General features: G+C 55.6%; 1 protein-coding gene across 2 annotated transcripts in view; it reads left to right on the forward strand.

The window, feature by feature from the left end:
* The window catches only part of RASL10A (RAS like family 10 member A), a 30,412-nt gene extending 18,539 nt beyond the window's left edge, over positions 1-11,873 (forward strand). The window contains exons 2-3 of one of the 2 annotated variants that reach the window (XM_065568182.1): positions 7,998-8,122; positions 9,828-11,873. In XM_065568182.1, coding sequence (XP_065424254.1) covers positions 7,998-8,122; positions 9,828-10,098 — 396 coding nt within the window. In that variant the 3' untranslated portion in view covers positions 10,099-11,873. The remainder of the gene's footprint in view (positions 1-7,997; positions 8,123-9,827) is intronic. The other variant, XM_065568181.1, reaches the window with a different exon arrangement.
* The last annotated feature ends 720 nt before the right edge of the window (positions 11,874-12,593 follow it).

The following is a 12,593-nucleotide window of genomic DNA, read 5'->3' on the forward strand; positions in this document are numbered from 1 at the left end:
CCCTTCCTCCGCTTCCCCTTCCTCTCCCCTGCAACTTGACACCACTCCCCTCCTCTCTCTCCCTCCCTCCCTCCCCCCGCCCTGCATTCACAGATCGCTGGCCGTTCGCCTCGGCCTCCGGCAGTCTGGAGCTCCAACCCTGCTCCCCTCACCCGCTGCCGAGCGCGCTGCTCTGCAGCACAGTAAGGGGGCCGGGGGTCAGAGAAGCGGCAGGGAGGTTCTGGGGGGGGGGGGGTAGTCAAGAGACAGGGAGCAGGGGGAGGGTTGGATGGGTCAGGAGTTCGGGGGGGGGCTGTCTGGGGGTTGGGGGTGTAAGGTTTTGGGCAGTCAGAGTACAAGTGGGGGGGTCTCAGGAGGGGGCAGTTAGGGGACAAGGCACAGGGAGGCTTAGGTAGGGGGTGGGGTTCTGGAGGGCAGTTAGGAGCAGGGGTCCCAGGAGGGGGCAGTCAGGGGACAAGGCGCGCGGGGGGGTGTTTGGGAGTTCTGGGGGGGGGGTGTCAGGGGTGGGGAGAGGGATCGGAGCAGTCAGGGGACAGGGAGCAGAGGGGTTTAGATGGGTCAGGAGTCCCGGGGGTCTGTCTGGGGGTGGGGGTGTGGATAAGGGTTGGGGCAGTCAGGGGACAGGTAGGGGGTAGAGTCCTAGGGGGCCAGTTAGGATGTGGGGAAGATCTCAGGAGGGGGCAGTCAGGGGACAAGGAGCAGGGAGGCTTAGGTAGGGGGTGGAGTCCTGGGGGGCAGTTAGGGGCAGGGGTCCCAGGAGGGGGCAGTCAGGGGACAAGGAGTGGGGGGGAGGGTTGGGAGTTCTGAGGGGGCAGGAAGTGGGAGGGAGTGGAAGGGGCAGGGGCGGGGCTAGGGCAGGACGGGGACGGGGCTAGGGCGGGGCTCCTCCCGTCCTCTTTTTTGATTGTTGACATATGGTAACCCTAACGTACACACAACCACACCCCTACATCCATGTGCTGCAAATGTAACTACTTCTTGATTTCTGCAGAAACCTGCAGGCTTCTGATACATGGGTCCCAGAAAGAGTCTTGCTGAGCACAGGATTTTATAGTGCGCTTACCAACAAGGCAATAGATCGTTACCGAAGATGGGGCTTCCAGAGAGGATGGAGCTCGGCTGTTCTCAGTGGGGGCAGATGACAGAACAAGGAGCAATGGTCTCAAGTTGCAATGGGGGAGGTTTAGGTTGGATATTAGGAAACACTATTTCACTAGGAGGGTGGTGAAGCACTGGAATGGGTTACCTAGGGAGGTGGTGGAATCTCCTTCCTTAGAGGTTTTTAAGGCCCGGCTTGACAAAGCCCTGGCTGGGATGATTTAGTTGGGATTGGTCCTGTTTTGAGCAGGGGGTGGGACTAGATGACCTCCTGAGGTCCCTGCCAACCCTGAGATTCTGTGATTCTATGATTCTATTCGAAATGCTTTCAAACCATTTCAGTCATCAGACTTCAGTGGAGCATTTTCCTCGTCTCCAAATCTGCTACTTTATCCAAACAGAACAATGGGCAAACATTCAAACAGATCTGCCTGCGAATGAACGTAAGTGCTGGAAATTCTATGAGCATTCATAAAATAATAATAATAAAAATCTGCTTTGCAGCTTATGTAGATGGTCCCATCCTGGCTTCAATCTAGTTATCTCACTAAGAGGGAAGTAAGGATGCTAGCACAGCTGCACAAGCCTGCCTGACCCCCTGTTATGTATTCGCTTGTGCCACCCACACTGAAGCCTGCATCATGCTAGCCTCACTTCTATTTCTAGCACGCTAGCTAGAGTACAGCTAGTGAGGGGGCCTCAGACACAAGCTGCTAACCACATCCCCAGCTGTAGGGCAGACTTACCCTAAGGCCCTGCTTTCAGTGGCTTGTCACCTTCTTAGACCATCTTGCCTTTGAGGCTGATATTTCTTCTGCTTGTTCTCAACCCTTGGAGGCCAGAGTCCCTGAGCTAGCCTTGAAGGTGCTGGGGACCTCCCGGGTCAAGGCTGAGGAACACTGATGGAAGCATGAGTCTCATCCAAAGCCCACTGAAGTCCAGGGGAGTCTTCCTGCTGATGTCGGCTGACTTTGGCTCAGGCTCTGTGTACCTGCCCGGGTGCTGCACCCGCGCTGTACTTGCACACAGGCCACCGGCCTCCAAGGGCGAATTTCACCAGCACAGAAATCCTGCTAATGGAAACGATCATAAGAAACCCCTCAACTGACCCAGAGTCTCGACTGACTGTACATCTCAGCCAGGCTTCCCAGGTTCGGCAGCTGCTTTGACCTCTCCCAAAACAGTGCTGGGGGTAAGGGGTCTCCCCCTTTGGCTGTGAGTTTTAGTGTTGTTGTTTGTTTTAAAATCACAAGTTGGTGTGAGAAGCTGTCGTGCCTAGCGAATAAGTAGGCTAAAAAACCGCACTGCTGGGCACCAGCCGCAGAGCCAGAGCAGAGAGGGGGAGAATGAAGGTCTGGTTAGCAGGAGTGAGGGAAGGGGAGCCACCACGTTAATAGACACAAAGGTCTTACTCAGGGCCGGTGCTACCATTAAGGCGAACTAGGCGATTGCCTAGGGCACCAAGATTTGGGGGTACAAAAAGCGGTGCCCCCAATTTTTTTTTTTACAGTGTTCCTCCCTGAGCGCACGGTCACCGCTCCACTTCTCCCGCCTCCCAGGCTTGCAGCACCAATCAGCTGTTTGGCGCCGCAAGCCTGGGAGGAGAATTAGAGCAGGGGCGGTGTGCTCGGGGAGGAGGTGGAGCAGAGGTGAGCTGGGGTGGGGAGGTGCCACACAGTTCCCCGGGGCCAGGGGGTGGGGAGCTGCTGTGGGGGTGCCTGAGGGCAGTGGGGGGAGCTGCCGCAAGGCTCCCCACCCCAGCTCACCTCTGCTATGCCCCCTCCCCGAGCATGCCGTCGCTGCTCCACTTCTCCCGCCTCCCAATCAGCTGTTCGGCACCACAAGCCTGGGAGGGGAGGAGAATTAGAGCGGGGGCGGCGTGCTCGGGGAGGAGGCGGAGCAGAGGTGAGCTGGAGTAGGGAGCTGCCGCACGGCTCCCCGGGGGCAGCTGCCATGGGGGGGGGTGCCTCAGGTAGGGGGGGAGCTGCCGCGGGGGGGGGCACCTCAGGGTGGCGGGGGTGGGGAGCTGCCACAGGGCTGGGGGGGGGGGTGCAAGGTGGAAGTTTTGCCTAGAGCACAAAACTTCCTTGCACCGGCCCTGGTCTTACTTATTACTGGGCCCTGGTGGGAAAACACAATGCAGTAAAATGGTCCGCATGGGGCTATCATTCCGTCTTCCAGGTGCCTGTGACATTAACAAACCATTCAAGCTCCATTCTCATTGTTAGCCCCCGTCAGCTCCCACCTGGGCTGGATCATGTTGCATGGCAGGAATTATTCATGTATTTGCCTCAAAGCTCCAGTTAACGGGAGGCTTTCCCCGTTTCCCAGAGGAGCTGTTTTATTATTCTAATTCCTTTCAGCAACATTTGAGTCCTTGTCTGATCCTTCACAAAAAAGGCTTCGCCACAAATGGCATATGGCAGAGGGATTTGCTTTACCGGCAAGTTTATTAAAATACAGACTTGTTTTCTCCAGGTATTTGCTGCAGTGAATGTCAATGCACAAAAGCAAGCTGGGGTTTGCCTTGCATAGCTTCCTCTGGGGGCGCAGGGTGGGTTATGCACAGCTGGGTGCAAGGGCCAGCAAAGCCAAGTTGTGTCTGTTCAGTACTTGAATGGGAGACCTCACAGGAACACCTGCTTCAGTAGATGGCGCTCTCACCTCTCAGCTGGTCTTGAACCAACTGGGCACGAGAGGCTGCTGTGGAAGCACCCTATGGATGAGATGTCGAACTGAGCCCCTGGCTGCTTGGCAGGGCCGGCTCTAGGCACCAGCGTCCCAAGCATGTGCTTGGGGCAGCACTTTTCAAGGGGCGGCGTTCCATTCCGGCCCTTCTTTTGTTTTGTTTTGCTTTGTTTCGGCGGCGGCACTCCGGCTTTTTTCTTTCTTTTTTTTTATGCTTGGAGCGGCAAAAAACCTGGAGCCGGCCCTGCTGCTTGTGGTCATTCCAGATCCCCTAGTTCTTTCTGTAGGAGCTGGCATGTTAATCCTGAGGTTAGGAAAAATGTTTTCACTAGGAGGGTGGTGAAGCACTGGAATGGGTTACCTAGGGAGGTGGTGGGATCTCCTTCCTTAGAGGTTTTTAAGGTCCGGCTTGACAAAGCCCTGGCTGGGATGATTTAGTTGGGGTTGGTCCTGCTTTGAGCAGGGGTTGGACTAGAGGACCTCCTGAGGTCCCTTCCAACCCTGTGATTCTATGATTCTATGTCTTGGGCTGTTTACACGCTGCCTCTCTGAAAGCCACCTGCAGTTTCATTGGATACAGGGTTCTTCTACACTTCCTGTCCTAAACTGATTGTGATATTGCTGTGTCAATTAACCAACTGTCACCATCCACCCAAGAAGCAGCTGTATTTCGGTAATGGCTGTTGTGAGTCCTGAGTAGGGTGGCCAAATGAGAGACATGAAATATCAGGAATGGGGGGAGGGAGGGAAGGTCACCAGCGGTGGGAAAAAAAAACAAAAACAAAACGAGAGCCGCCGGAGCATAGGAAAAATTGGTGGGGGCTGAGCCCCCACCGGCAGCTAAACACCAGCTCACCTCCGCCTCCCCTGAGCGCACTGCCACGTCCTGCTCCTCCCCCCTCCCTCCCAGCACTTGGAGCTGCCCTACAGCTGATTCGCGCAAGACTGGGAGGGAGGGGGGAGGAGGAGAAATGCAGCGTGCTTGGGGAAGAGGCGGGGCCAGGGCGGGGATTTGGGGAGGGATCCTATGGGGCAGGGAGGGGGTGGAGTCAGGGTGAGGCCGGGGCTGAGTTGGGGGCGGAGGGGCACGAGCCCTCTCCCCCTGTGTGCCGGACTGCAAAATATCGGGACAATTCGCGTCCTGACCGAACATGGGTCGGGACGCGGGACAAACAAGTAAATATCGGGACAGTCCCGATAAAACCGGGACGTCTGGTCACCGTATTCCTGAGCCTAGTTTGTAAAGTATTCAGAGACTCTTGGGTTATGACAATGCAACAGGCAGCATTGTGGTTCCACTGAAGCCGGGAGGTGCTGAAGGGACCGGGGTTGGGCTGCTTGTCAGGGGCCGCAAGAAGAGCACAGGCAGATGAAATGGGAGGCCGGGGCGGGTCACTTCACTTCAAGTCACTTCTGGATGCAGCCTCACCACTCCAGCTACACCTGGGTTCAGGGAACAGATGGTTACTCTGGCATTAGGCACCTGTGGGAAGCAAGAGCCTGATTAGCTGCAAACCAGAGATTTGTCTGCATCAGCCGTCTGCTCTGTGCCTTCTGCGGGGAGCTGTCTTGGAAGAGGAGGGTCAGACTCGGAAGGGGCTCAGGCCTCTCCCTGCAGGCTCCGTCGCACACGCCGAACTCGACTGAGGAGTCACGTTTCCTGTGGGAAAACCATCATCGCTGTTTTCAGGCATTGGGGGGCCATTTGGCAGCTAGAAGAATAGGGCCTGTATTCCCCATTATGCATTTCCTTAGAAGGCAGAGACTGGCCTGACCAACCAGGTGTCCAGGCTTCTGAGCTCAACTTGGCTTGGCATGGGGCCACAGGGGCAACAATGTTGATAAACTGTGTCCAGCTGCCCCTTGTGATGAAGGGAACTTGGAGAGGTGTGGGAGCCCCCACCCCCATCCTGATTCTGCTGCCTCCAAAACCCCTCTGCTGGGGAGAAGGGTTTGTGCTCACCACACCGCCCCAGAGGTGAAAGGCCCATTACATAGGGGTGATGCCTGAGATCCCCACTTGGGTCTTCTGCACTCTGCTGGTCCCAGGGGCCCTTCACCTTGGAGGTGAGTGGAAAGGGCTCCCAACCACGAGGGGACAGGCTCCAGGCCTCTGTGGCTCGTTTGGCAGCAGAGCCCAGCACGTGGGCCTGTCGGGGCTGGAGAGCCAGGGCATACAGCTTCCCAGTCAGTGACTAGACCCTGCCTGGCTCGATGCTGGTCCTTTGCTCCCTTCCTCCCTCTAGGTTTATATAAAGGGTTGATCCCTTCCTCATCAGGTCACCCATTTAGTAGCCTCCTCCTTACCCCATCATTGGAAATGCTCCTGAAGAGACAGGATAATGCCTTCTGGGCAATGGCTCTCAACCTTTTCCATCTCCCCAATTCAGGGTCGTGGCCCCCTGACCCTGTTTGCAACCATCTGTGGGTCATGCCCTCAGGCTGAGAATGCCTGCAGAGAGGAGAAGCATCACTGATTGCAGAAGGTTAGATTTGATAACCCATATGGCACTTCCCAGCTTCTACTTTCCATGGCTTATCCCACTGCTCTCTTGGGAAGCTGAGTTTTGTTCTGCATTCTGGCTTCCCACCCTTTCTCCGTGGTGATAGGCTGTTCCATGCTTAGGGAGACGTTCTCCGGGGCTCAGCTGAATCCATTTCTATGGTTGCAATGCCCTTTGAGTTGTTTCCCAAAGTCAAGAAGGACAGACAAGCTGGCCCAAGTGAGTCCCGAGCAGTCAATGCCCCGTAACACACTTTCCTGGGCAGCATGGACAGCCCTAGTCATGGTCGTTGAAAGAATTAAAGGCAACATCATGCCGAGTCTTCATCCATCCAATTTCTGATTAAAAGCACTGGTTTGAACATAGATGTGCATTTCTCATCTCTTCTCCTGATCTTCCTCTAACTGAGTTTGAGTTGATTTCCTACCTTCTAAGCCACCATCAGGGAGAACATTGTCTCTGAAGAACCTGATACGTCACAGCTGGTAGTGCCGGTTACTGGAGCAGCCTAGACCATCTGCTGCTCCTGGCTTTGGGGTTTGTGCGGCTGCAAATGGCCACGTCTAAGTGCATGGGCGTGTTAAACTCAGCTGCTGTGTCATGTAGGCCAGGGTTGCATTTGGAGCAGCCCTGTTCAAGGGTGCAGAGTTAGATTCCCAAAGTGAGGTTTTTTATTAACAGCTAAAGCCAACAACATGAGCAAACTGAACAGGAACGTCCTAACTCCTCTGGCAACCCCAGCTGGTGTAAAGCAATGCTGCAGTGGGGACAGCTCCCCAACTGGTGTGATTCAATGCTGATTTACACCAGTTGAGGACTTGAACAAAAATCATTACATCATCAGAACAAACTTTCGTTGGCTGAACACATCCCTGAGGGCAGAAAACTCTTGTCTAACAATAAAGCAGGGTGACGTTTTTTAGACCTAACAGTGTTTGTTGGAAACAGCTGATGTGACAAATGTTCCATGGGAATGTGTTGACTCCATCGAAACTTTGGGAAGCCAGGCAGGCAGGTCGGTTGGTCAGGTGTCCTGGCTGGCTGGCTGATGGGTGGGCAGGCTGTCCAGCTCCATGGGTGGCCTGGGCGCCAGCCCTGATGTCCAGCTCCCGGGCATTGTGGCCAATGGAATTTCCGGGATGTTGACATGCTGTTCCAATAGGAAATGAAACATCGACACCCCAGAATTTTCCAGGAAACGGGACTTCCCCTTTCCAGCCAGCTCTGATAGCAACTCCTGAGAGCAGCTCAGCGGCTGGGCAGGTGTCCCAAACACACAGGTAGGTGTGGGGTTTGCATGCACGTGCCGCTGTGACAGAGTAGGGAGGGGAGCCCAGGGCAGGGGCTGGGGCACTCGCATGAGTCAATAAGGGAGTGGCCGATGGTTCCCTCTGCCTGATGCAGTTATCTGTCCCCCCCACCCCTCCCAAATCGCAGCCTGGGACCATCCCCCTGCCCTGGGCAATTCAGTCTCCAAGCAACACCCACCCCCTTCCCAATGGCCCCAGACAGGGACTAAGCAATCCTGGGCTCCCATGCTGCCCGCCATCCTCAGCCGTCCTCTCTGAGAGCTGAGAGGAGATCTCGGTCTTCTCCCCTCTGCTTGTTGAAGCCTCCCTGCCCCACACCTGCCTCCCTCCGGTGGTGGGGTGGAGGCTGATGGGACGGCTCTGCCCCTCCCCGAGCAGCCTGCACTCTCTCCCCTAGGAGTGGTTGGACCTGACGTGCCGTGGGCTGAGGAACACTAACGCCATTGTGCTGGTGTATGACATCTGCAACCCCGAGAGCTTTGAGTACGTGAAGATGGTCCAGCAGCAGATCCTGGAGAACAGGTGAGTGTGGGGAGGGCCGGGGGGAGGCAGCTGGGTGCCCCCCACGGCTGCATTTCAGCTCCCAGAGGGAGTGGGGGAAAGGGAAGGGCCACACATCCTGGGAGTTCCTCAGGGCTTAATTTGAAATGAAAAACGTGCCGGGCTCATTTTAGCGCCCGGGGCAAGCAAGCATATTTGCACTGCAGGGTCATGTGTCCCCCCCCAGATTTCTGCCTTCCATTTAGCACAGAGGTTTCAAACCAGAGATGACCTGTGCCTAGTGACTGGGGGGGCACAACCCAGAACTGCTGGAGTCACGCCTCCCACGGGCAGCCCCTCCCTCCCAGAAAGCAGCGGCCCCTCCCTGCAGCTTCCTCTTGCCTCCGCCTCTCCCTGCCTGGTGCAGCTCGCTGGCTTAGCTGCCCCGCAGGGCAGGGTCTCAGCCACACCATGCGACCAAGCAATCGGGGGAGGCATGTGACTCTGCATAACCCCGCAAGCCTCCCCTCTGCTTCAAACTGTGCCTCCTGCCAGAAACCAGGGGGAAGCTGGTGGGAGCTGCTCTGGCCTCTGGTTCTCTGCACCATGGGAGCTGGGGCACTGGCTGCCCTCCCTGCCCTGCTCCCATAGGTGCCGATTCCCCCACCGGCAGGCAGCTACCCCCACCCCACGCCTGCCATGATCAGCTGTTTTGTGGCTGCTGGAGGAGCAGGGACGGGGCGCACCTGGGGGAGTGGGTGGCACTGTGGGAGGGAAGGGGCAGGAAGAGGCGGCGCAGGGGCAGAGGAGGGGTGGGAAGAGGCAGGGTGGGGGTGGAAGCTTCGGGAAGGGCAGGGCCAGAGGCGGAGCGGGGGATTGTGCACCCCCCAGAGCCCAGAGGAAGCTGGTGCTTGTGCCTGCTCCCCAAGCCAGCTGCCTCTGCACTGCCGGGCGCTGCCCAGGCGGGCTGGCAGCACAGCTCTGAGCTCCGCCCCAATGCGCTCCCAAAGGAGCCTGGCACTGGCCAGCAATGCCCCCTGGAGCCGGCCCCTGCCTGCGGAGCCTGCTGCCAGGAGATGTTCCTCAAGGCGCTTGCTTGCCGCTGCCCAGGTGCTCCTGCCTCTGCTGCTGGCGGTGGTGCTGCCTTCAGAGCTGGGCGGTTGGAGAGCGGCGGTTGCTGGCCGGGAGCCCACGGTGCCCGAACTGCTAAGCTTAGAAGTGCTGGGAAGCCTTGGCACAAAATAAGCACTGGAGATCCTCTTCCTGGAGTGACCAGCCACCAGCCTAGGCCACCTCTGCCCTAAATTCAGATCTCTGCAGCTGGCAGACATGGCCAAACCTACCGTGTCTGCATCAGGCTCCAGGGCAGATCCATCTCCTTGGTTAGGCTGGCCATGGGCCGAGACCCAGGCATAGGAATTAGCTTGTTCACTTTGGGCGCTGGGGGATCACAGGTGCGTCCCGCAACTTAAGAGGGATGTATATACTCCTAGTTCACCATCCTGGCTGGAGGGAAGAGGAGAGAAACTCTGGCTCCAGGAGGGGAGGTGGCTCTGTTTGGACAAGCTAGAGTCAGATGAGGGTGGTTGTGTAAAGACATCACCTCTGGTGCTGAGGCCAGCTGGGGCTGGGAGTGGGAGGGCACCTGGCTACTAGAAGTCCTCTCCTCCCCCTCTCCATGAGGCTTCTCTCAGACTGCTCGTGCCCCATGCAGCACTCCCTAATCTACGTGTCCTTGCTCCCGCAGGACAGGTGGCACCAACGAGGCCCCCATCATCGTGGTGGGGAACAAGCGGGACCAGCAGAAGCAGCGCTTCACGCCGCGTCGGACACTCTCGGTGCTGGTGAAGAAGAGCTGGAAGTGCGGCTACATGGAGTGCTCTGCCAAATACAACTGGCACATTGTCCTGCTCTTCAAGGAGCTGCTGAGCAGTGCGCTGGCCCGGGGCTACAAACACCACCACTCCAGTATGCGCCTCCAGGGGGCGCTGCACACAACCAGATGCAGCCTCATGTGAGACATGCTGCCAGCCACCTCCAGGGGGCGCTCTCTCTGCTCTGTGAGTAGAGTGGGGGCGGGTTGGGAACTGGTTACCCATCACCTCCTGAAATGGGCTCTGTGTGCCGAGGGGACCCTCCCACCACCACCTTGCCTCTCCTGGTGCCAGGGGTTCCACTGTTCTTGATTGTACCAGTGCAAAAAAGGACTCATTGTTCTGGGCACCTGTGCCCCAACTTCTCAGGGACTGAGCACATGACACAGGCTCCGGAGCAGCTGGGAATGGGGATGACCTGAGCGTGGCCAAAGACATAAGTGTGGTCCTCATTATTTAAACATGAACCCCAGAGCTGGCTTAAGGTGCTGATGCGGGGCAAAGCAGGGGGACGCTGAGGTTGGACAGAGATGGGGACAGAGTGTGGGGGGAGATATATTCTGCCCACCCCCCTACCCTAAAGCCTCCACCGCTGAGTGCTGTACCACCCAAAGGAGCTCAGGTCGGGTGCCCGAGGGTTTTGTGTGGAGGGAATCCCTACAGGCTCCTAGTCCCACAGTCCTCTGCAAGTGTGTGATGGGGGAGGTTTTGCTGCTGACTTGTCTGCAAACAGGGCTCCATAGCCCCCCAGACATGTTCCTTAGTTGTGACTGTTTGGCCAGTTGGTTTTATGCCCATGTTGGGGCAAGGGCAAAATGTTTTCAACAAAACTTTTTTTTTTTTTCTTTACAAAATATTACAGTGTTGCAGCCTTTTCAACCAAACCAAACATGAGAATTTTAGTCAAAATGTTTCCTTATTTTATTAAACCATTTTTAAAATGTTTTGTTTCATGTGGGTGGGGGGGAAAATCCCGTTGCTGCCACTGCCCCTGAACCTTCAGTTGAACCAAAAAAGGGGTTAGTTCCGTGTTAGCGGGTTTATGAAATTGACTTGCCTGGTGGGGAGCAGCTCCGGCTGCTGCGTTGGTGAGATCTGGTTCCGAGCAGCCACCGGGCCTGGCAGTGTCAGTGGTAGCCAGACAGAACCACACAGTTCCCTCCCTCTCCGCCTTATCCCACCCCAGTGACAGCACCAGCCCTTAGCTTCCTCTCTTCCTGCGGAACCGCCTGCCAATATTCTTTTGGAGGGACACAAGTAATGGTTGGGTGGTTTTAAAGGGAGCGGTTCCAGTTCCCATGGTCTCGCCCTTGGACAGCTCAGCAGCTGGATGGGGGACAATGGGGTGATCAATGGGGAGCCGGGATTGCTGGTGCTGTGCTGGGTGGATGGTGAGGTGTGAGCTCCTCCAGCTCCTCGCTCCACCTGACAAAATGAACTTTCATGCAGCTGTTTTAAGGGCTGCTGTGTGGACTGTAACTGCTGTATGAGGCCTCGGCCTGGCCCCCTGCAGCAGGGATGGGGGAGGGGGGACACCCATGGCAATGTGCTCAGGCACCCAAGTGTGGTGAGAAACTTCCTAGTTCACGACTTGCTGGCCTAAGCTGAGTAGTTCAGGCCCACGTGCACCATGCATGGGATAAGCAACAAGGGCCTCATGTCAGATTTGGGGGTGGGGCATTTTAACCATGATTCCAGGGGCTACTTAGGCACCTGAAAACTCGAATTGTTTGCAGATAATAACTTAGCGATGAGCTGACAGGAGCCCTGTGTCCAATTCCTATATAGAGAAAGAACATTACATCAATATTCGACCCATTCAGCTCTAATACGAACACGTACTGACCGCTTGTGGCAAGTCATTCCAGGGACACTAGTTAGGTTTAATGGAATGTAGATGTTTACTCTTGAATACAACACTCGAAACAGTTGTAGACAAATCTAGATTACGTTGTGTCATTTCGGCTACTTACTTTTTGCAGTTCAACCAGCTTGGAACAGATCATTGAACTTCTGGAAACTTCCTACCAGGGCAAGGCCCTGGATTTTATACGGCGCCTGCCTGGGGCTCTAGGGGGTTTATCATACTACAAATAATAGACTAGAAACTGGTTTTAAACAGGAGTGAAACTGACACAAATCACTTTCACAGTATTGACAACCCCAAATGTTCAAAAATCATGAGTCAGGGTGACCAAAATCAGGAGATTGGCTTAAAATCATGAGATTATGTAAAAATAATAGATTTGGTGTTCTTTTTATTGGCCGCCTGATTTTTGAGCCTTTTGGATGCAGGGGTGTGTGTGTCACACTTTGAAGCTTTCTCCACAGCCACAAGGGCTAAAAACTTCATTTTCCTTTAAGAATGAATGTTATGCTCATACAAAGCACACGGGATCTTTATAGAGGAAGGTAAATAAGCATTTATTGAGAATACCACAGTTAGCATATGCTTTTTAGACACACACACACACACACTCTCTCTCTCTCTCTCTCTCTCCTGCCAGTGATGGTCATAGTTACCAGTCTGTTGTAACTCAAGTCAATCTCATGGCCAGTTAGACTGACCACGAGTGTGGCACTGGGTTCTGTCGGTCGCGATCTGAGGCTTTGCAGGACTGAACCCAGAGTTTCATGGC

This window comes from Chrysemys picta, chromosome 15 (genome assembly GCF_011386835.1).
Source record: "Chrysemys picta bellii isolate R12L10 chromosome 15, ASM1138683v2, whole genome shotgun sequence".
In the NCBI taxonomy this organism is placed as follows: domain Eukaryota; kingdom Metazoa; phylum Chordata; order Testudines; family Emydidae; genus Chrysemys; species Chrysemys picta.